We start from the raw sequence: 21,173 nt of genomic DNA, 5'->3' as shown, positions 1-21,173 counted from the left end.
CTCCCTTATGACCCAGCAATAGCATTGCTGGGGATTTACCCAAGAGAGACAGAAATGCTGATGCATAGGAGCACATGTACCCCAATGTTCATAGCAGCAATGTCAACAATAGCCAAAACATGGAAGGAGCCGAAATGTCCATCACCTGATGAATGGATCAAGAAGATGTGGTATATATTCACGATGGAGTACTACATGGCAATGAGAGGGAATGACATGTGGCCTTTTGTAGGAAAGTGGATGGACCTTGAGGGTGTCCTGCTGAGCGAAGTAAGACAGGCAGAGAAGGTCAGAAACCATATGTTTGCACTCATAGGTCTAGCAGGAAAACAGGAGAGACCTAATGGAGAATCAGGGGGAGAGCAGGAGGGAGAGAGAGTTGGGGAGAGAGAGGGATGCCAAACTTGAGAGACTATTGAATGCTGAAAATGAACTGAGAGTTGAAGGGGAAGGGGGAGGGGGTATAAGAGGTGGTGGTGATGGTGGAGGGCACTTAAGGGGAAGAGCACTGGGTGTTATATGGAAAACAATTTGACAAAATATTATGGGAAAAAAAATAAATAAAAAGTAGAAGAGCTTAGAAATTTAACTGCTTATTTAAGAATTCTTCTATAGTGGTAAAAAAAGGCTTCTAAATAATGCCTATTTATAAAAAAGTAAACTCTTTAAAATTAAAAGGGGAAACATAAATGTATATCCATATATAGGTATCTAAATGGAATATACATCTGAAAGGGAAACATACACACATACACACACACACACAAACACACACTGAACTAGACAGAAGTTCTCTCACTGGCTCAAAATTACCTTGGATAATACATAGTTTCACAATCTGTCTCTAGTCTCTGTACCAAGACATACGATACCTGTCACCATCAAATCAAATAGTTTTTTCTCCCTTCTTTCTCTACATCTTACTGTATAGAAACATGATATGAAAATCTATAAACAATATCTCTGTTGATATATCCTTTTTTTCTTCCTACTGATATATCCAATAGATACTGCTTGCCTATGGTAAATGACGATTCAGTATATATCTTAGTGTGTCACATTTACTTAATCAAAGGAAGACATTCTTAAGTTTGTTTTCACGTATAACATTCTACAGCTAACACGGCTCCAGAATTTCATCATTAATCACATCTCTTCAGCTTCAAACACATGAAAAAGTATTATGTGGGAAAACCCACAGATTGGTCAGGCTCAGGATTGAGGTGAACATCTTTTCCTGGGACAGAAATCAAATGTAAAGGCAAACCAGAAGGACAACTGAAGTCACTGGCCTATATACAGCCCTCTGGGTAGGAAATACAGAACAACAGGGGTTTTTGAAACCAGTCCAATGCCTGAAACCAGGAGCTAAGAAAAGTCTTTGTAAAATGATCCTAAGTAGAGGCATATTAATGCCAACTCAGCAGAATGTCCCTTTCTTATTAAGTTTTAAGAAATAATTATGTGGTGCCCTATTTCAAAATTTTACAAATATTACTATTATTCTGACAGGTGTCAACATATTCTGTCCCAATGAAAATTGTATCACAGATACTTCCATTTAGCAATCAATTTAATTATCAGTTTTTTAAGGATAAACAGTTCCCATCACTTACCATCTAGGTCTAAGCAACTCATATAATTTTTTTTTTATATTTTCAAGTCATTTTATGCTTTCTTTAGAGAAATATAAAGAAAGAATAGAAAGCTACGTTAAAAATTTCAGTACAAACTGAAATACAGTCCACATGTTTCTGGTTTTGACAGTATATAGGCCTTAAATGGGAAATATTCTTTGAATGAAACATGTATGGACATGGAATTTACGGGCCTTGTAAATTCTGAATCCAGATTTCAAATGTCTCCCTAATAAATGGCTACTTCTGGTTCTTCCTACTCTTGCATCATTAAAACATGATATTTTTTAAACCTCAGCTCACAATTTTGTTGATGAAAAAAACTGCTTCTCTGCTCCATAATTACAACCACAAAATATACTGCAAGAAAATAGACTACTGTCACATGCTATGACATTAAAAACAAGATGCTAAAAAGAGAAGCCAGACACAAAATACCATAAGCTGTAAGATACCATTTATGTAAAATATCTATAATAGAAATCCATAGAGACAGAAAGATTAGTGGTTGCCATGGGTGACTGCTAATACCTAAGGGATGTTTTGGGGGTGATGAAGGTGTTCTAAAATTGGAGAACAATTATGGCTGTGCAACTCTAAAAATATAGTAGAAACCACTTAATTGTACATATGAATAGGTGAATATATAAATTATATCTCAATAAAACTATTATTTAAAAAAATAGCATGGTAAAAAAATTTGTAATTGGAAAATGTTATTAGCATGGTTTTTCCACAAACTGGAAATAAAAAGACTATCATGTATTATACGTCAGTAGTAAACATTCCAACACAGTTTGAAGAATGCCAAGATTCTTTGGGGATACACTTCCACTACCACAGATCGTGTTCTCCAGCCCAGCTTTTCTTCTTCCTCTTAAAGAATGAGGATTAGGAAGCCAGGAAGAAAGAGAAAACTGGGGAAAGCAGGTCTGATAAACAAACCTCTAAGTCAACGTCCTAAACCAAGCATATCTCCTGGATGCCAATTGCTGAAAGAAATCTCTATTTATAACAAGTTCCTGAGTACTGTTTTGTTTGCAAATACGTTTGTTTGTGGCAAAACAGCATAAAATAAAAACCACAGAAATAGGCTTTCATTACAAACAAGATTTGAGTATACCCTATCAATTTTTAATGTACTAGCATATTTAAAAATACAATTTACAAAGGGAGAAAAGTGAAAATACTGGAGAAATGGTAATGTAAATAAATACCTGCTGCCTACGGTTCTTAAGCAACAGGTCACAAATCTAACAAAGTCATTGTTGGCTACTCAGTTTGGGGACCCATTATGTTTTTAACTAAGAAAACAGTAAACTATGGAGTTCTAAATTCAAATCCACAATCTGTTCTTCATTTGCTATCTCTAGTCACAACTTTTTTTTTCTATAAAATGACAAGTGGAGAGAGTAAGCAATTTAAATTTGAGAAACTATATGTATACACACACACACACACACACACACTCACACACACACACACACAAAGACTGACAATGAACACTTCTAGGACCTACACTGTGGTAATTAAATACCCTTCTCCACTAAAGGGAACCAGGGCTCCCTAGGAAAATGGCTGATTATAGGTCTGGGGCAGGCAATGTACACGATAAGTTTAAAACAATTATCATACCAAATACCAAGGAAAATATCATACTACTTACAGTAGCATCACACACACACACACACACACACACACACACACAAAAGGCTCAGGAGCCTTATTATCAAAGGATAATAACTTCAGGATAGACCACACTCTATACATTTAATTAATGAATACATAATGAGACTAAAAAAAGAAAACCTACTTGTACATAACTGAAGGATGCTAATGAGTCAACTCATTATTTTGAAAACTGTTAGATTAAGGGAAAGGATGAAGCTGCCTTTCCTATATGAATTATATGACCAGGTAACCAAAACTAGAAGTATTTCAATTGCTAAATGAAAAAGAACTAACAGAATTAGAATATCACCATTTTGCAGCCCCTAATAAATTCCTGGAAGTAGGTAGTAAAAGTAAATGGGCTAACATCTCAAGAGGAGAAACAGCCAGATATTATTTCCTGATGGAAAAATGATTATAAATCTTAAAAAATCAGATGGGCATCCAACTACCTAATTATAGGAAATACAAAGGCCAAAAGAACTATGGAAATGCAAATCAGCAAAATTCATATTGTTGAAAAGAAAAAGACACCCTTTTCCCCCACAGTAAGTAAATTACAAGGAAAAAGAAGAGGTGAAGAAAGAATTACCAGTTTAAAAAGCTTGATACCAACTTGATCTGCACTTTGATACAAACTAGCAAACGGAGAAAAAAACTCATGACTTATAGGAGATAATTAGAAATCTGAACACTATAAGGTATTTAGTGAGTAACAGGGAACGACTCTTTTAGTATATGTGATGGCAGTTGATGTGGTTTTTTTTTTTAAAGAAACTTTACCTTTTAGAGATATATAATGAAATATATATGGATGAAATGATGCAGGCTAGTCTACTTTTATAAAGGTAGCACTCTACATTCAAACCTCAATAATCTCTGGCTTGGACTATAGTTCATTGCTACTCCTTCCTTCAGTACATCATACATTCTGCAGCCAGGATATCATCTTATTAAATAATTGCTAAAATCATATAGTTCTGTATTCAAAATCAGAAGTGATACACTGTTTATCAAGAAACATACGGTTTTCTCAATATTATCTTTGTCTTATACCCCATTATTGTCCTATAGTCTACTTAAACCAGATTATTTATTGCCAAAATATGCCTTACAATTTGTCATTTGTCATGCTATTCCCGTGGCTTATTACCCTTTCCTCCTCTTTCCTAACAATCTCCCAAAGCTCATGTCAAATGTAACCACTACCATGAAAACTTTCCTACTAATTCCAACATGTTATTTCTCACTTCTGTAACTCTACACCTCTCCTGTTGTACTGTATCAGCCATTTGTTAATGTTATTTTTCATATCGTTCCCATTTCAATCACTTGCTCTTTCTGAATTTTAAGATTCTTGATGGTAAGCTCAGTTTTCATCATTTTTATATTTCTTCCAACCTTTCAGTGTGACTAAACACTGTAGATATCCTAGTGGTAGTTGCTACCTTCAATCCAAATACTTCCAAAATTTTTCAAGGTATCTTTCTAAATCTCAGTATCTGGATGCAAAATAGTGGTAGCATTTGATATACTTGAAAGTAACCAAACTGTCACCCCAAATCCATTGTAAGATTACTTTTATCAACCTTACACTTAAATCACACAAAATATCAGAGTAGCCGGAAAAGAACTCCCACCTGGCTGTCATGCTTTATAAGACAGGAGGGGGCTGGGTGTGGGTGGGATTAAGAAGTCAATGGCATGCTCAGAGAACAGGAATTCAGGTGAAATGAAGAAACAGGATGTAAAATACAGTGCATACCTCAAGGTTCTAATGATATCTGATCAAAGCTGTACAGCCTATGAAGCTAAAAGGTAAAGTTTCAAATGATGCAAGGTCTGGAGAACACTGGGTACAAATGGGGAAAACAAAGACTGCATAGTCATCTCTATAAGGTTATCAATATTCACTGCTACCAATGTCCTCATCAGATCCTAAGGATTTTCATACCATGTAGTAACTATGAAATGATAAGACTTGTTTTGTCATCTACATATAAAAACCACTCAGAATACATTTGTGGAGTAATACCTCTCCAAAAAAAAAAGAAAGAAAGAAAAAGAAAAAAGGGAGTACCTATTCCTCTAGATCCACAGCTAATAGTATTAAATATAATAATAATAATAATAATAATAATAATAATAATAATAATGGGAGCCATAAATCAAGGCAAGAATGAACTCTAAAAGAAATGTGTATATAGAACAGCCATTTTTTGACAGGCTACGAAGCAGGGAGAGCTGGAAACCCCAAGGCCAGGGGTTCCTTTACTGTATATAAGTGGATACCCTTTAAAAATTAGTACACGAGTGCCTCCCATGTGAGTGGAGAAATACCTTGTGCCTTCATTATTGCATATTTTTTACTTTCTAGTCAGACTATATTGTTTAAAGTCAAATGCCACCAGATGAATTAAGGGATAAATAAGGCAAAGAAGGGGCACCTGGCTGGCTCAGTTGGTTGAGTGTCTGACCGGCTCAGGTTGGTATCATGGTTTGTGAGTTCAAGCTCTATGTTGGGCTCTGTGCTGACAGCTTGAAGCCTGGAGCCAACTTCAAATTCTGTGTCTCCCTCTCTCTTTACCCTCCCCTACTTGCACTCTCTCTCTCTCTCCCTCTCAAAAATAAACATTACACTTGATCTTACCCAAAAGGTCGAGAAGTGATTCAAAATAAACATTAAAAAAAAATTTTTTTAAGCCTACAAACTAGAAATGTTTAAAAACGAATAAGGTAAAGAAGAAAAATATTAATGTAAAGAAATAATCTTGGGAGTTTTTATGCACTTATAAAAGTAGTTTTTAATTAAAAGAAAAAAAGTATACCAGGAAGTATGCATTACCATATCCAGGGCATTACAAAAGTTTAGATCTTGTGCTAGACAAATATTTGTAACTACTATAAAAATAATATTCTAGAAGATGACAAATGGCATCAAGATCCAGTTTCATGGATTCACAATGTGAATTAGTGATTCTGAGAGGAGGAGAATTTTGTCCTGAGGGGACATCCAGCAATGTCTGAAGACATTCTGGATTGTTAGGACAATTCTGTAAGACACCAGGACATCCCTTACCACTCTATCTCTAGTTCCTAAAATAGTTTTTAGTATGTGGTAGACACTAAAACACCCAGTGAATTGGGATGCTTGGGTGGTTCAGTTGGTTAAGCGTCCAACTTCAGCACAGGTTATGATCTCACAGCTCATGGGTTCGAGCCCCATGTCGGGCTCTGTGGTGACAGCTCAGAGCCTAGAGCCTGCTTTGGATTCTGTGTCTCCCTTTCTGTCTCTCTTTGCCTTGCCCCTCCCCTGCTTATGGTCTCTCTCTGTCTCTCAAAAATAAATAAAAACATTAAAAAACTTTAAAAAGTAAAATAAAATGCCCACTGAATTGATAGATATATTTTTGAGGAGACTAACTTCAGAATGTTCAGATATTTAGATAATAGCAGAACTAAGAATCAAATTAAAGTCTTCTAACCTACTCTAGGTTCTTCCAACTTTGTTTTCAAGGGGTTTGTTAATATTTTTCAAAAGACTTTTTAAAAGTCCATATTCCTTGATATAGCAAGTCCAGTTTTAAAATTTGATCCTAAGAAGTTATCATATAGGTGTACACTGGTTATATATACATATTTTCATTACTCAAGAGATACATTTTTCTTTAGAATTATTATTTATTTCTGAAGGAGAGAGATAGAGAGACAGAGCATGAGCAGGGTAGGAGCAGAGAGAAAGGGAGGCACGAATTCCAAAATGAGCTCTGAGCTCTGAGCTGTCAGTACAGAACCTGACACAGGGCTTGAACTCACAAACCCTGAGATAATGACCTGAGATGAAGTCAGATGCTTAACGGACTGAGCCACTCAGACGTCCCACCTTAAGAGATACATTTTTAAAAGAAACTTACTGTACTCAGAGGAATTACCATATATCCATTCAATGGAATGTTATTAAAGATTTAAAAATATATATATCAAGAAGAAGGGATATTCAAGATTTAACAAGACACTGTTAAATGACAGAGGAAGACAGTAGATTATAAAATAATATGTACAGTATGATCCCAAGTAGATATACATATTTCCATGGAAAACAATCAAGGAGGATAAACATCAAAATGTTAGTGATAATTTTTTCTAAGTAGTCAGATATGTGGTGATGGTTATTTTTTTGTTTTCCTTATGCATGTTTTTTAACTTATTAAAAATATATATGGTATGGGGACACCTGGGTGGCTCAGTCAGTTAAGCTTCCAACTTCGGCCCAGGTCATGATCCTGTGCTTCTTTGGCTCAAGCCCATGTCGGGCTCTGTGCTGACAGCTCGGAACCTGGAGCCTGTTTCAAATTCTGTGTCTCCCTCTCTCTTGGGCCCTCCCCTGTTTGCACTCTGTCTCCCAAAAATAAATATTTTAAAAAATATATATATATGGTATGGATACTATAGGGAAGAAAAAGGGAGAGGCTATTAAAAATCCACTAAATTTTTTTATCTATCCTATCTCTTGGTTAAATAATAGTGACTATAAATTTATTACACAGGACATATGATCTTTTTACTTAGGCACAGCACTGTGACTTTTCTTTTTCAATGAAAAATTATTAATTTTTTAAAAGGTACTTAATAATTAAAGAAAGATAGGAAGTTCTCAATAGCAACTAGCAATCTATACCTTAGTAAAACTTAGGTAACAGAAACTGCACTAAAATGCTTTCTAAGCCTAATGTGCAGTGATATTGCACCTATTACTGTTTTTTAAATCTAAAAACAAAATATTACTATCAAACTACTCTTTAAGGTTGAGCCTTAAGCAGCGAATAAAATAATTTGTGGAAAATATAAGGACTCTTCCAAACCCACTTATAAAAATGCTTTGTGAGACATCTGCTATGCTTATTCACCTAGACTATATGTTTCTGTGATTTCTATAAAAGCATTAATTATTGGAAATATCTTATTCTCAAATGCACTCATGTATCACATTTAGCCTTAATTACTTTTGAGTGCTTGGTGGCTGTCAATGTCTCCATCAGATTGCTAAAAAATAAAACTTATCAATATAGTATAGCATCTGGCAATGAGCCACTTAATTTAACTTTAATTTTTTACTAAGAACAGTTTATATGATTTACAACTGCTGCTTACTTTTACATGGTTGTACTGAAATTTCAAGTTCAGCAGATTTTGCAATTATCTTTTTTGCATATATTGAAAGATTAAATCACTTATATTTAGCAAGTAAAAATATACTTTTAAGTTTTAGCAACATAAAAGATGTGGTCCAAAAAAGCAACTTTGCTGGTGTGTTCCTTTACCAACTAATTTAAGAAATCAATATTCATTTATATTATCTTCTTAAGAGTTAAATACTTTTCAGATCTTGAGATAAACTTTTTAATGATAGTATTATCAAAAGAAGGAGACCTCTCTTTCCCATAATATTACTGCTTCTCAAGAGAACTTTCCTTCCCGGGATTTTTTTATTCTACATTGATAAATTTTGTGAACTGATTTTTCTTTCATGACTTTCAAGAAGCCAGCGGCAAATATCTTCATAAGAAATACTTTTTAAGTCTCACATTTAAAAAAATTATATAACACATACTTTGGGGACCACATGCCATTGTCAATAATCTCTTTTAAACTAAAGCCCCCTCCAAGGGATATACCAGTAAGTACATACACAAATATGCACACAAGCATAGAAAATTATAACACAAATTGGGGGTGCCAGGATGGCTCAGGTCATGATCTTGCAGTTCATGAGTTCAAGCCCCACGTCAGGTTCTCTGCTGTCAGCCCTAAGCATGCTTCCAATCCTGTCCGCCTCTCTCTCTGCCTCTCCTACTTGATCTCACTCTCTCTCTCTCTCCTTCTCTCAAAAATAAATGAACATTAAAAAATATTATCATGCAAATTGTTTACAATAGTCATCCTTAGAAGGTCTATGAGACATTACATGTTTTTTAAATGTTTTGCTTATTTGCATATTTTTTTCCTACTGAATAGGTAATACTGTACTTAATAAAGAAATAGTGGTGCCTGAGTGGCTCAGTCAACTGAGTGTCTAACTCCTGATTTCAGCTCAGGTCATGATCCCAGGGTCATGGGAATAAGCCCCACGTGGAGCCTGCTTAAGACTGACTGACTCTCTCTTCTCATTCCATTTAATCCTCTCCCCAACTTGTACTCTCCAACTAAAATAAAATTAGATAAATTAAATAAAATAAATGAATAAAATAGAAATAAAATATTTTTAATAAAAGACTCATAACCAGCAAAAAAATAAAAAAATTAAAATAACCAGGAATCAAATATCTCTCAAAAATCAAGTCTTGGGCCAGATGGAGTCCCAGGATAATTCTACAAGACATTTAAAGAAGAGTTAATACATATTCTTCTCAAACGGTTCCAAAAAATAGTAATAGAAGAAAACTTCCAAACTCATTCTACAAAGCCAGCCAGTTTTGAGTTCAAAACCAGACCCCACTAAAAACGAGGATTACAGACCAATATCCCTGATGAACATGGATGCAAAAATTCTCAACAAAATACTAGCAAATCAAACTTAACAGGACAGCAAAAGACTTATTCACCATGATCAAGTGGTATTTATTTCTGGGCTGTAGGTCTGGTTCAATATTCACAAATCAATCAACGTGATTCACCACATTAATAAAAGAAAGGATAAGAACCAAATGATCCACTCAACAGATTCAGGAAAAGCATCTGACAAAATACAGTATCCATTCTGGATAAAAACCCTCAACAAAGCAGGAATAGATGGAACACACCTCACCATCATACCTCAACATTATGAAGGCCATATATGAAAGACCCACAACTAATATCATCCTCAATGGGGCAAAACTGAGAGCCTTCTCAGTATGGTCAGGAACAATAGAAGGGTGTCCACTCTCACCATAACCTTTTAATACAGAACTGGAAGTCTTAGCCTCAGCAATCAAACAAAAAGAAATAAAAGTCATTCAAACTGTTAAGGAAGAAGTCAAACTTTTACTACTTACAGATGACATGATACCCTATGGAGAAAACCTGAAAGACTCTGCCAAAAAATTGCTAGAATTAACACATGAATTCAAAAAAGTCACAGGATATAAAATCAACATGCAGAAATGTGTTGCATTTCTATATGGCAGTAACAAGGAAAAGAAAAAGAAATCAAGTAATCGATCCCATTTGCAACTGCACCAAAAACAGTAAGACACCTAGGAATAACATTAACTACAGAGTTTTAACTCTGAAAACTATAAAATAATGATGTAAGAAATTAAAGAGGACACAAAGAAATGGAAAAGCATTCCATGCTCATGGATTGGAAGAACAAAAATTGTTAAAATGTCTATGCTACACAAAGCAATCTACACATTTAATACAATCCCTATCAAAATACCACCCGCATTTTTTTTGTAGAGCTAGGAAAAACCTAAAATTTGTATGGAACCACAAAGGACACCGAATAGCCAAAGTAATCCTGAAAATGAAAACACTGGAGGCGTAATGATTCTGGATTCCAAGCTATATTAAAGCTGGAGTGATCAAGACAGTATGGTACTGGCACAAAAACAGACATAGAGAATCAATGGAACAGAAAAGAGGACCCAGAAATGGACCCATAACTATATGGTCAACTCATCTTTGACAAAGCAGGAAAGAATATTCAATGGAAAAAAGTCTCTTCAACAAAGGGTGATGGGAAATCTGGACATCAACATGCAGAAGAATAAAACTGGACCACTTTATTATACCATATACAAAAGTAAATTCAACATGGATGAAAGACCTAAATGTGAGGCAGGAAACCATCAAAATCCTAGAGGAGAACACAGGTAGCAATCTCTTTGACCTCGTCTGCAGCAACTTCTTAATAGACATGTTGCAGAAGGCAAGGGAGACAAAAGGAAACAGGAACTACTGGGATTTCATCAAGATAAAAAGTTCTGCACAGGGAAGGAAACAATCTAGAGAACTAAAAGAGAGCCTACAGAATGGAAGAAGACATTTACAAATGACATTTCTGATAAAGGGTTAATATCAATCCAAAATCTATGAAGAACTTATCAAACTCAACCACCAAAAAACAAATAACCTAGTAAACAGATGGGCAGAAGACATGAGTAGCCACTTTTCTAGAGAAGACATCCAGCTATCTAACAGACACATGAAAAGATGCTCAACAACCCTTATCATCAGGGAAATACAAATCAAAACATCATGAGATACTACCTCAAATCTGTCAGAATGGCTACAATTAAAGAGAACAAGAAACAGCAGGTGTTGGCAAGGATGTGGATGAAGAGGAATCACCTTGCATTGTTGGTGGAAAAGCAAACTGGAACAGTCACTCTAGTGAACAGTATGGAGGTTCCTCAAGAAACTAAAAACAGAACTATGCTATGATCCAGCAATTGCACTATTAGGTATTTACCCAAAAGATAAAAAAAAAAATACAGACTCAAAGGGTTATATCCACCTCAATGTTTACAGCAACATACTCAACAACAGGGAAACTATGGAAAGGGCAGAAATGTCCATTGACTAATGAATGGATTAAAAAAGAGCTGGTACATATATACAAAGGAATATTTCTCAGCCACAAGAAAGAATGAATCTTGTCATTTGCAATGATGTGGATGAAACTAAAATATATTATGCTAAGGAAAATAAGTCAGCCAGAGAAAGGAAAATACCATATAATTTCACTCATATGTGGAATTTAAGAAACAAAATACATGAAACAAATCACAAGAGACTCTCAATGACAGAGAAGAAACTGAGGGTGGATGGGAGATAGGTTAGATGGGTGACAGATATTAAGGAGGGCACTTGTGATGAGCACTGGGTATTGTATTGATAAGTCACTGAACTCTACTCAATACATTATTGCACTGTATGTTAACTAAAATTTAAATTTAAAAAACTGCACATTAAGAAAATTTTAAGTTCATAAAACCATAAAAGTATTCCAAGATAGGTACATAATTGTGTTCTCTCATTATAAGTACCTCAGAGAGAAACTTTAAGAAAGTCCATGAAAATATAATTTCTTCTCTTTTATAAAACAATCTGAATTACTGCTATATCCCTTGCATATAAAAGCAATGGTGTAATCATCTGGCATTTGTCTACTGTACCCTTCAAACTAATATTACACTGTATGTTAACTAACTGGAATTGAAATAAAAACTAAAAAAAAAATACAATGGTGCAGTAACACTTGATAAATATTTAAACAGAAATAATACCTAAATGCCTTAAAGTAGCCATTTTTTCCAAATTTTATATACATATGTAATATGTATGTTCTATATAAGTACAAAAGTAACTTGCATTAGGAATAACTACCTTTCCTCCTAAATTAGACTTTGCGTTTTAAAAGTAAAACAACTGATTAAGAGATAAGAACTATGGTGGGTGAAAAACTAGTCTGATATAATATGGAGAAATCATTGACTAAAGACCAGCCCTGCAGAGTACTAAAAGACCTCTTTAAGGGTATTTTCAAATGATCTTAGGAATCTGTCCCTGTGTTTAGTAGATGGAATAATTCTAAATTTATTACCAAGAGGACCTCTAGAGATCATTTATAAAACCTTGTTATTAATAGAACAGGAGGTTCTATAGTTAACTGGCTTTGCCAAGGAGACAGTTAACCACAGACCAAGGACTTGAATCTGGCTCTCTTCCTGACTCTGCTTCTTCCACTGCAATTAATTCTCAGTCAGTGGGGAGGCAGAGAGGGAACGTTCTCAACAAATTCAACTGAGTGTTTCTTTAAGTACAGTTTTATTGGAACACGTCATTTACGGCTTTTGTATTACAAAGAAAGAATTGTGTAGTTGTGAAAGATACCTTATGGTCTACAGCCTAAAATATTTACTATCTGGTTCTTTATAGAAAAGTTTGCTCATTCTATGTTAAAGATTTTTTACCATTCAATTCAAAGTTTCATAACTTGACCCATAATAACCCATATGAAGGGTTGTAATAATCAGCAATAAAATAAGCATACTAGCAATTACAATTAAGGGGTTAACCCCACCAGCACCACCAAGAAATTGACTATTTGTCCATTTTCTATATTTTGACATGAACATCTTTTAAAGAAGAAAAACTGTAAAAACCTTAGAACCTTGCAAAGGAGAAATTAATATCTGAATATTTAAGTTGAAGGAAGAACTCATATAAATTCCTATATTATAAGACTACTTCTCATCTACATGAACATATTTATAGATCATTGGCTCCTTGGGAGAGAGTCTAGTAGATAAATTTAAACTAAATGAATTAGATATGTCAGATGTGGGGCGCCTGGGTGGCGCAGGTGGTTAAGCATCCAAATCTTAATACTGGCTCAGGTCCTGAGCTCCTAATCATGAGATTACATCCTGTGTCAGGTTCTGTGCTAGTAATGTGGAGCCTTCTAGGGATGTCCTTTCTCTCTCTCTCTCTCTCCCTCTCTCTCTCTCTCTCTCTCTCTCTCTCTCCCTCCTACTCCCCCAGACTTGCTCAGTAGCTCTCTCTCTCAAACATTTTAAAAGAAAAAGAAAATGTCAAATGTATGACAGAATTATTTTAGAAAGAGTTAAACCTATACATTTTTCTATCAGAATGTCTAAAGTACAAAAGATATCTATTTAAATGTCAAAAACATCTACTCTATTAATCACTTGATTCATTAAATGTTTAGATTTTACCTTTCTCCTCTTAGAAAAGAAAGCAAACTTGTCTTTAGCTGACTCTGCTAGTAAGAGATACTCACATACCACAAAAAATGTAAACCTGAGATTTAAATATGTACAAAATACAATATAAACAAAAGAAATAGACTGCTCAAGGAAAAGAAGCTTATTTAAAGAAAGAAGTCCCTAATAGAGGCTAACAAGTCAATAAAAGTTATTAATTCACTCACTAGTCAGAATAACATGGGAGGAGATGACATACGAACACACAGTTCTTTTTTTAAGGAACCCCGGACAGTGTTATAAACCGATATAGTACGTAAAACAGAACTAAAATTTACAACAGGAAGGAAATCTGAAGACATATATGTCAAATTAGAAGACATACACATGATTCGGGACTTAAGTTAGAAAAGCTGGTTCAAATCTCTGAGCTGTCAACAATTGTTCACACTGATTAAGTTACTTCTTGGTGACTCGGGGACCTTCTAGGATTTAGTTTACTTCTTTATAAAATAAGGGATTTGGACTAGAGTACTAAGGTTCCTTCTAATTAACTTATTTTTAAGTAAACATTTATTATCACTGCTATGTGTCGAGAACCATTATTAATACTTTAATAGTTTGTTAAGTGCATTTATAAAAAGTATTCTAGAATAAATAACTACCAAGCCTTATTCTTTTAAACACATGAAGAGATAAGAGATGAAGTTTAATATGTGCTGCCTTAAAAAAAAAAGTAAAATCCTTTTTCCAAATGAGACTCAATAATTCTCCAACTAAACTAGGTGACAATAAGCAAATCATATATTCTGAGTCTCAGCTCTTCCATGTAAAAAATGGGACCACCAACAATAACTGTAGTTTTTGTGAAAATAAAATTAACACACAAGTGAAAAGATGAAACCTTTCCCTTTGATGTCAGAAATAAGACAAGGATGCTCTTTATCCTGAAAAATGCAATTGACCTAATTAGTAATGAAGGAAACTGACATTAAAAATACAATGGGAGACCATAACATTCTCCCCAGACTGCAAATAGTAAAATCCCTGAAAACACCACACATTGTAAAGAATGCTGCAAGACCAAAATATATTTAGTATACGATTAGGAAAACAGTTTAATCCTACAGTAAAGTTCAAGATACAGATAGGTTATGACCCAACAATTATATTCCTAAGAATATCCAAAAGAAATGCATGCTTGATGCAAGTACAAAAGTGTTCACAGTAGCATGATTTATAACAGCTAACGCCTGAATATAATCCAAATGTTTCTCAACAGTGAAATGGATAAAAAAAAACTATAGTTATATTCCATATAAATAAACTACATTTATATTCCATATAAAATTATAATTTTAGTCCATACAAATAAAACTATATTTATATTCCATATAAAACTATGGAATAATGGAATACTATAAAACAATTAACTGAATGGGATGCCTGGGTGGCTCAGTCGGTTAAGCCTCCAGCTTCGGCTCAGGTCAGATCTCACGTTCGTGGGTTCCAGCCCCGCGTCAGGCTCTGTGCTAACAGCTAGCTCAGAGCCTGAAGCCTGCTTCCAGTTCTGTGTCTCCTTCTCTCTCTGCCCCTCCCCGTCTCATGCTCTGTCTCTCTCTGTATTAAAAATAAATAAAACATTAAAAAAAATTTTAAAAAAACAATTAACTGAATAATCTATAAATACAACATGCTTGACCTTTATAAATAAAACATTGACTAAAAAAAGCAAAATATTAAAGAATTATTTGTGATAGCACTTCATTCATGTTTAAAAAATAAAAAAACACACTACTTAGAAATGCATGCAGAGAAGGTAAAACTATCTGTAAAATGCAAAGAAATTATCACCTCTTTGGAGAAGGGAAGTGATTTTTTATTGGGAATGGCACTGAGTGGGGGCAGTTTCTGAGATGCTGGCCATGATCTACTTCCTGACTTAGATGGTGAATATATGGGTGGTCACTTTACACACAGATTGTATATGTACAACTATATACATAAGTTGTATACTTATAAGTTCCTGGCATATGGGAGAAAATAAAGCCCACTATTTATACTGATGATTTTATTCTGACTACTATTGCTACTACTTTCATCAATATTACTGCTAATTTTTCCTCTGCAGATTATATATGCCTGCTCAAAATATGAGCTCATAGAGAATATAAAGAAAAATGCCTATATATATATGAAAACATACATATGAAAATGCCTATATGCTATAAAGCTTCTTTATTTGTACTATTTTCCTTTCAGTTTCCCCACTGTTATGCTTTTTTAAAAAAGTTTCATTTACTTTGAAAGAGAGAGAAAGAGAGAGAGAGAGAGAGAGAGAGAGAGAGAGAGAGAGAGGGAGGGAGGGAGGGAGCGAGCAAGCCTGTGCACACACACACAGGAGCAGGGGAGGGGCAGAGAGAGAGAATCCCAAGCAGGCTCCGCACTACGAGCGTGGGCCACAAACTCGTGAACTGTGAGATCACAAACTTATGAACTGTGAGATCACGATCTGAGCGGAAACCAAGAGTCAGATGCTTAACTGAATGAGCATTCAGGCACCCCACCAAATGTATCTTCCTTGGGGCAGCTAGGTGGCTCAGTTGATTAAGTGTTCAGCTTAGGCTCAGGTCCTGATTGCGCAATTCATGAGTTCGTGCCCCACAATGGCTCACTGCTGTCAGCACAGAGCCCGCTTCAGATGTTCCATCCCCTTCTCTCAGTCCCTCCCCTGCTCCACTCTCTCTCTCAAAAAAAAAAAACCATTAAAAATAAATAAAATAAGATAAAATAAATTATATTTCCTTCTTATACCCTTTGCGCTATCTTAACCTCAAAATTTTGATGGGAACTAAAGTGTTTCGCTTTACGTGATTATTTTTTCAGCAAGGCACCTGAAAGCAGGAGTCCTACTGTAGGTTGAGTAAGAATAACAGATGATGTGTAAACTGAGTCTAATAAAACCTAAGTGTTGAAAGGAAATAATACTGGAATCAGGCTAGCTTCTCACTGTTCACATACCCTGACCTACTCTTCTCAAGTTCCCAACCCACAAACTCAGTCTCAGGTAACTTGTGGCCCTTTTTCATAGGAAGCAACAGAAGGCAAATATTTATACACAAGGCTATGAAACAAGTTCACTACATCAAAATGCTCACTATATTTCAATGGTAAGGTTTTTTTTAAAAAAGAGAAAATAAATATGTGATATTTTAAAAGGAGATATATTTTGTCAAGTACCACAAAAACTTTTGATTTTTGATATTTTGATATTTCCAATTTCTGGGGGCAAAAAAGATAACATCTACTAGTGATTTTACAATTTCTTTGTAATGAAACAGGAAATTTTATGAGATTTCATTTAGAGCTTACTGATGCATGCTACAGAGAAAGTTACCAGAGGAGAATCAAAGCTACTTAAGTAACCAAGTTATAATTGTGAACTTAATTACAAAAAAAGTAGTATTAACATCTAAATTTAATTTGATTAAAGGTAAGAATTTAATTCATTAAATAATCATTAAAACAAAGCGATATTCAAAAAAATTAACTTTAACTTAAAAGTATTCCAAATAAATATTGCAAAGAATTCTATTTAGCAAAGGTGTTACTTAGTATTTAATAAATCAATTTTAGTAATAAGCCACAGTTTATTAACTGTTCTGCATGACCTTGGAATTGAAACACTAAGAGATGAAAAACACCAATGAATCAATGTACATATATTTATCCTAAGTATCTACTACACTAGAGAAACCATTAGAAATACAAAGAAACATAAGACTAGGTCCCTAACTGACTGATGCATAATCTCAAGAGATATCTATGTATCTGTGTTAGATAAGGAAATTTATCTGAAAATACAATTAAACAATAATATAAATAGGAAGTAATAAAATCAAACATATGACAACATTGCCCTTGAGGAAGGGGAAAATGTTATTGAGTTGAGATATTTAAAGAGGCTTCATGGAAAAAGCAGAATGAATAAACTTTAGGTAAAAAGTGGAAAGGAAAGGACATTCTTGGCAAAGCAATTTAGTGAACAGAGATGGAAAGTATGTTTAGGTGACAATGGACAAATCTTATTGGTATAAAGAATGGAGACAGAACACAAGGAAGGTAGGTGAAGGGTTAGAGTGGAGAGTTTGATTGCTATACAAAGGATTGAGGAGTCTTGGGATACTTGGTACATTTTAAGTGCTGAAGTCATGTTTACAAGTCTTTGAAGGTAGATATTGCTTTAATAAGTGAGAGAGGGGTACCTGGGTGGCTCAGTCGGTTAAGTAACCGACTCCTGATTTTGGTTCAGGTCATCATCTAGATCGAGGTCCATGGGTTCAAGCATCACATTGGGTTCCACGCTGACAACGTGGAGCTTGATTTTGATTCTCTCTCTTTCCCTCACACACACTTTCTCTCTCTCTCAAAAATAAATAAACTTAAATAAATAGGGGCACCTGGGTGGCTCAGTCGGTTAAGCATCCGACTTTGGCTCAGGTCATGATCTCACAGTTTGTGAGTTCAAGCCCTGTTTCGTGCTCTGTGCTGACAGCTCAGAGCCTGGAGCCTGCTTTGGATTCTGTGTCTCCCTCTGTCTGTTTCTCCCCTATTCGTGCTGTATCTCTCAAAAAGTAAATAAACATTAAAAACAAAATTAAAATAAATAAATGGCAGAGAAAGATCCAGTATGTATCTGCACTGTATGCTTTAAATGGCTACACCTTGTATATGTAACTTATGCATGCATTAGGTCAATTTTTTAAAATTTCAACAACTATCAAGGATGTTCCCTTTACTGATAATTCCTTTACCAGGTTTCCATACTTTCATGATCAAACATTCAAAGCCAAGCTACCATAATTATGTAACCAATGCCTTTTAAAAAGCTAATGTTCTGAGGGCACTTGGGTGGCTCAGTCCATTAAGCATCCAACTTTGGCTCAGGTCATGAATTCGCAGTTTGTGAATTTTTTTGGTATTTAAAAAAAATTTTTTTTAATATAACACAATTTATTTTTTTAACATATGCAATTATTTTCCATCATTTACAATACAGTAGTTACAATGACACTCCAAACAGAAAAGCGAAGTAAAAAATCAAAACACCAACTTCTATTTCATGTAATTAGACTTATACAGAAATTAGAAAGTTAAGTAACAACTAGTTAATCACCTAATTTCACAGCTATCTGAAGTGGCTGCGTTATATAGCAGCTTATCTATGACACATTCAAGATAAATGATACAATTTATTACGCAGTTTGTGAATTTGAGCCCCACGTTGGACTCTGTGCTGATAGCTCAGAGCCTGGAGCCTGCTCTGGATTCTGTGTCTCCTTCTCTCTTTGTCCTCTCCACCCACCCCCCTCAAAAATAAAAAATATTTTTAAAAATTAAAAAAAAAGCTAATAACTGGGCACCTGAGTGGCTCAGTTAAGCATCCAATTCTTACATCAGCTCAGGTCATGATCTCAAAATCATTAGATCAACCCCCAAGTCAGGCTCTGCAATGGGCATGAAACCTGCTTAAGATTCTCTCCCTCTGCTCCTCTACCACTTGCCAAGTGTACAAGCATGAATGTTCTCTCTCAATAAATAAATAAAACAAATAAAAAATAATAAAAAGCTAATGGTCTCTTTACCTCTAGTTTGCCTAATCACATCTATCTTGTACACTGCTGCCAAAACAATCTTCCAAAAGAACCATCTGAATAAAGTACATCTCTACTTTATAAACTTGGAAATGCTGCCCACAGTCTTTCCTCCAGGAAACAATCAACCTAGACTTTAAAGTCTTCTACAATTTGAGTTCAATCTACCATACTATTCTTTTTCACTACTTTTCTTTATATAAACATCCATCTTCTTCAAACTCCGCTACTATTTCTCAAAATATACTTCATCTATTTTTAGTTTCTATGCCTGCCTTCAAGGTGTTCTCTCCAAATGATATATTCTTGCTTTCAACTTTAATCCTACCTACAATTCAAAATCTACCTTAAATGCTTACCCCTATGGATGGAGTCTTTTCTGAAGGCCCCTTCAAGTATGATCTCTTCATTCTCTAAACTTTCACTGAAGTCAGTGCATGAAAACTAAAAACACCATTCATTATGTCATTAATAGAGAATGACCTTGAGGTCACATGATCTATACTTGTACATATGTAACTGACTAAGACAATCTAGAAGGCTATGCTTAGCACACATATTGATTCAAAACATACTGACAGAATGATTATTTACATATTGTAAATATCCCAAAAGACACTCACATAGAATATAAAAACAGGATGGTAATCTTAATAGATTTTCTTTTAAAGGAAGTTTACCTTTTCAGTCGTAAGAGGTTTTGCAGGCTTTTCTGGCTCTTTTTCTCTCTTTTTCTCCTCCTTTTTTTTTTCCTTTTCTTTCTAAAACACAGACCAAAGTTTTGATAAGTTCAGTTTTTAAAAAACATTTTTATTTTATTCATTTCAGTAATTAATTAAGGAAGGATTAAAAAATGACAATATCCAGTGAAACTGAAATATAAAAGTAAGCACAGCAACTTCATACTCTTATTGAGATTACATGTTGATAACACAACAAAGAACAACTTTTAAGAAATTTAAGACAGAGGTGAAACTATTTAGAACTTCTTTGAAATTTTAGAGTTTGTTTTAAACAAATGAGACTCCTAATCAATAAACTGACATTGGATCTTTACAGAACATTTGGCTTCCTAATACCAACTGTAATGTTGAACTTCGAGCAAGATCACAGATCTTCACCCAGATGAAGACATTACAACATGTAAACATGAAGTAAAAAGAGAAAAATACTTTAATTTAAAAAAAAATTAATCTTTATTTATTTTTGAGAGAGAGCATGTGAGAGAGAGAGCATGTGAGAGAGAGAGCACAAGCACACAAGTGGAGAAGGGGCAGAGAGAAAGAGGGAGACACAAAATCTTTTTTTTTTTCATTAATATACCCTTTATTCTGAGATTCTTTTTCTTCCATTTTAATTTTTTTAACATATGCAACTATTTTCCATCATTTACAATACAGTAGTTACAATGACACTCCAAACAGAAAAGCAAAGTAAAAAATCAAAACACCAACTTCTATTTCATGTAATTAGACTTATACAGAAATTAGAAAGTTAAG

The 21,173-nt window shown here is 34.5% G+C and overlaps 1 protein-coding gene across 1 annotated transcript in view; it reads right to left on the bottom strand.

Moving 5' to 3' along the window:
- SMAP1 (small ArfGAP 1) overlaps positions 1-21,173 on the bottom strand; it is a 183,076-nt gene that overhangs the window by 52,175 nt on the left and 109,728 nt on the right. The window contains exon 6 of the mRNA XM_029943467.1: positions 20,355-20,435. Coding sequence (XP_029799327.1) covers positions 20,355-20,435 — 81 coding nt within the window. The remainder of the gene's footprint in view (positions 1-20,354; positions 20,436-21,173) is intronic.

Source organism: Suricata suricatta, chromosome 7 (genome assembly GCF_006229205.1).
Source record: "Suricata suricatta isolate VVHF042 chromosome 7, meerkat_22Aug2017_6uvM2_HiC, whole genome shotgun sequence".
NCBI classification, from domain to species: domain Eukaryota; kingdom Metazoa; phylum Chordata; class Mammalia; order Carnivora; family Herpestidae; genus Suricata; species Suricata suricatta.
Note: the sequence above shows the minus strand (reverse complement) of the source record. Positions and strands in the feature narration are given on the sequence as shown.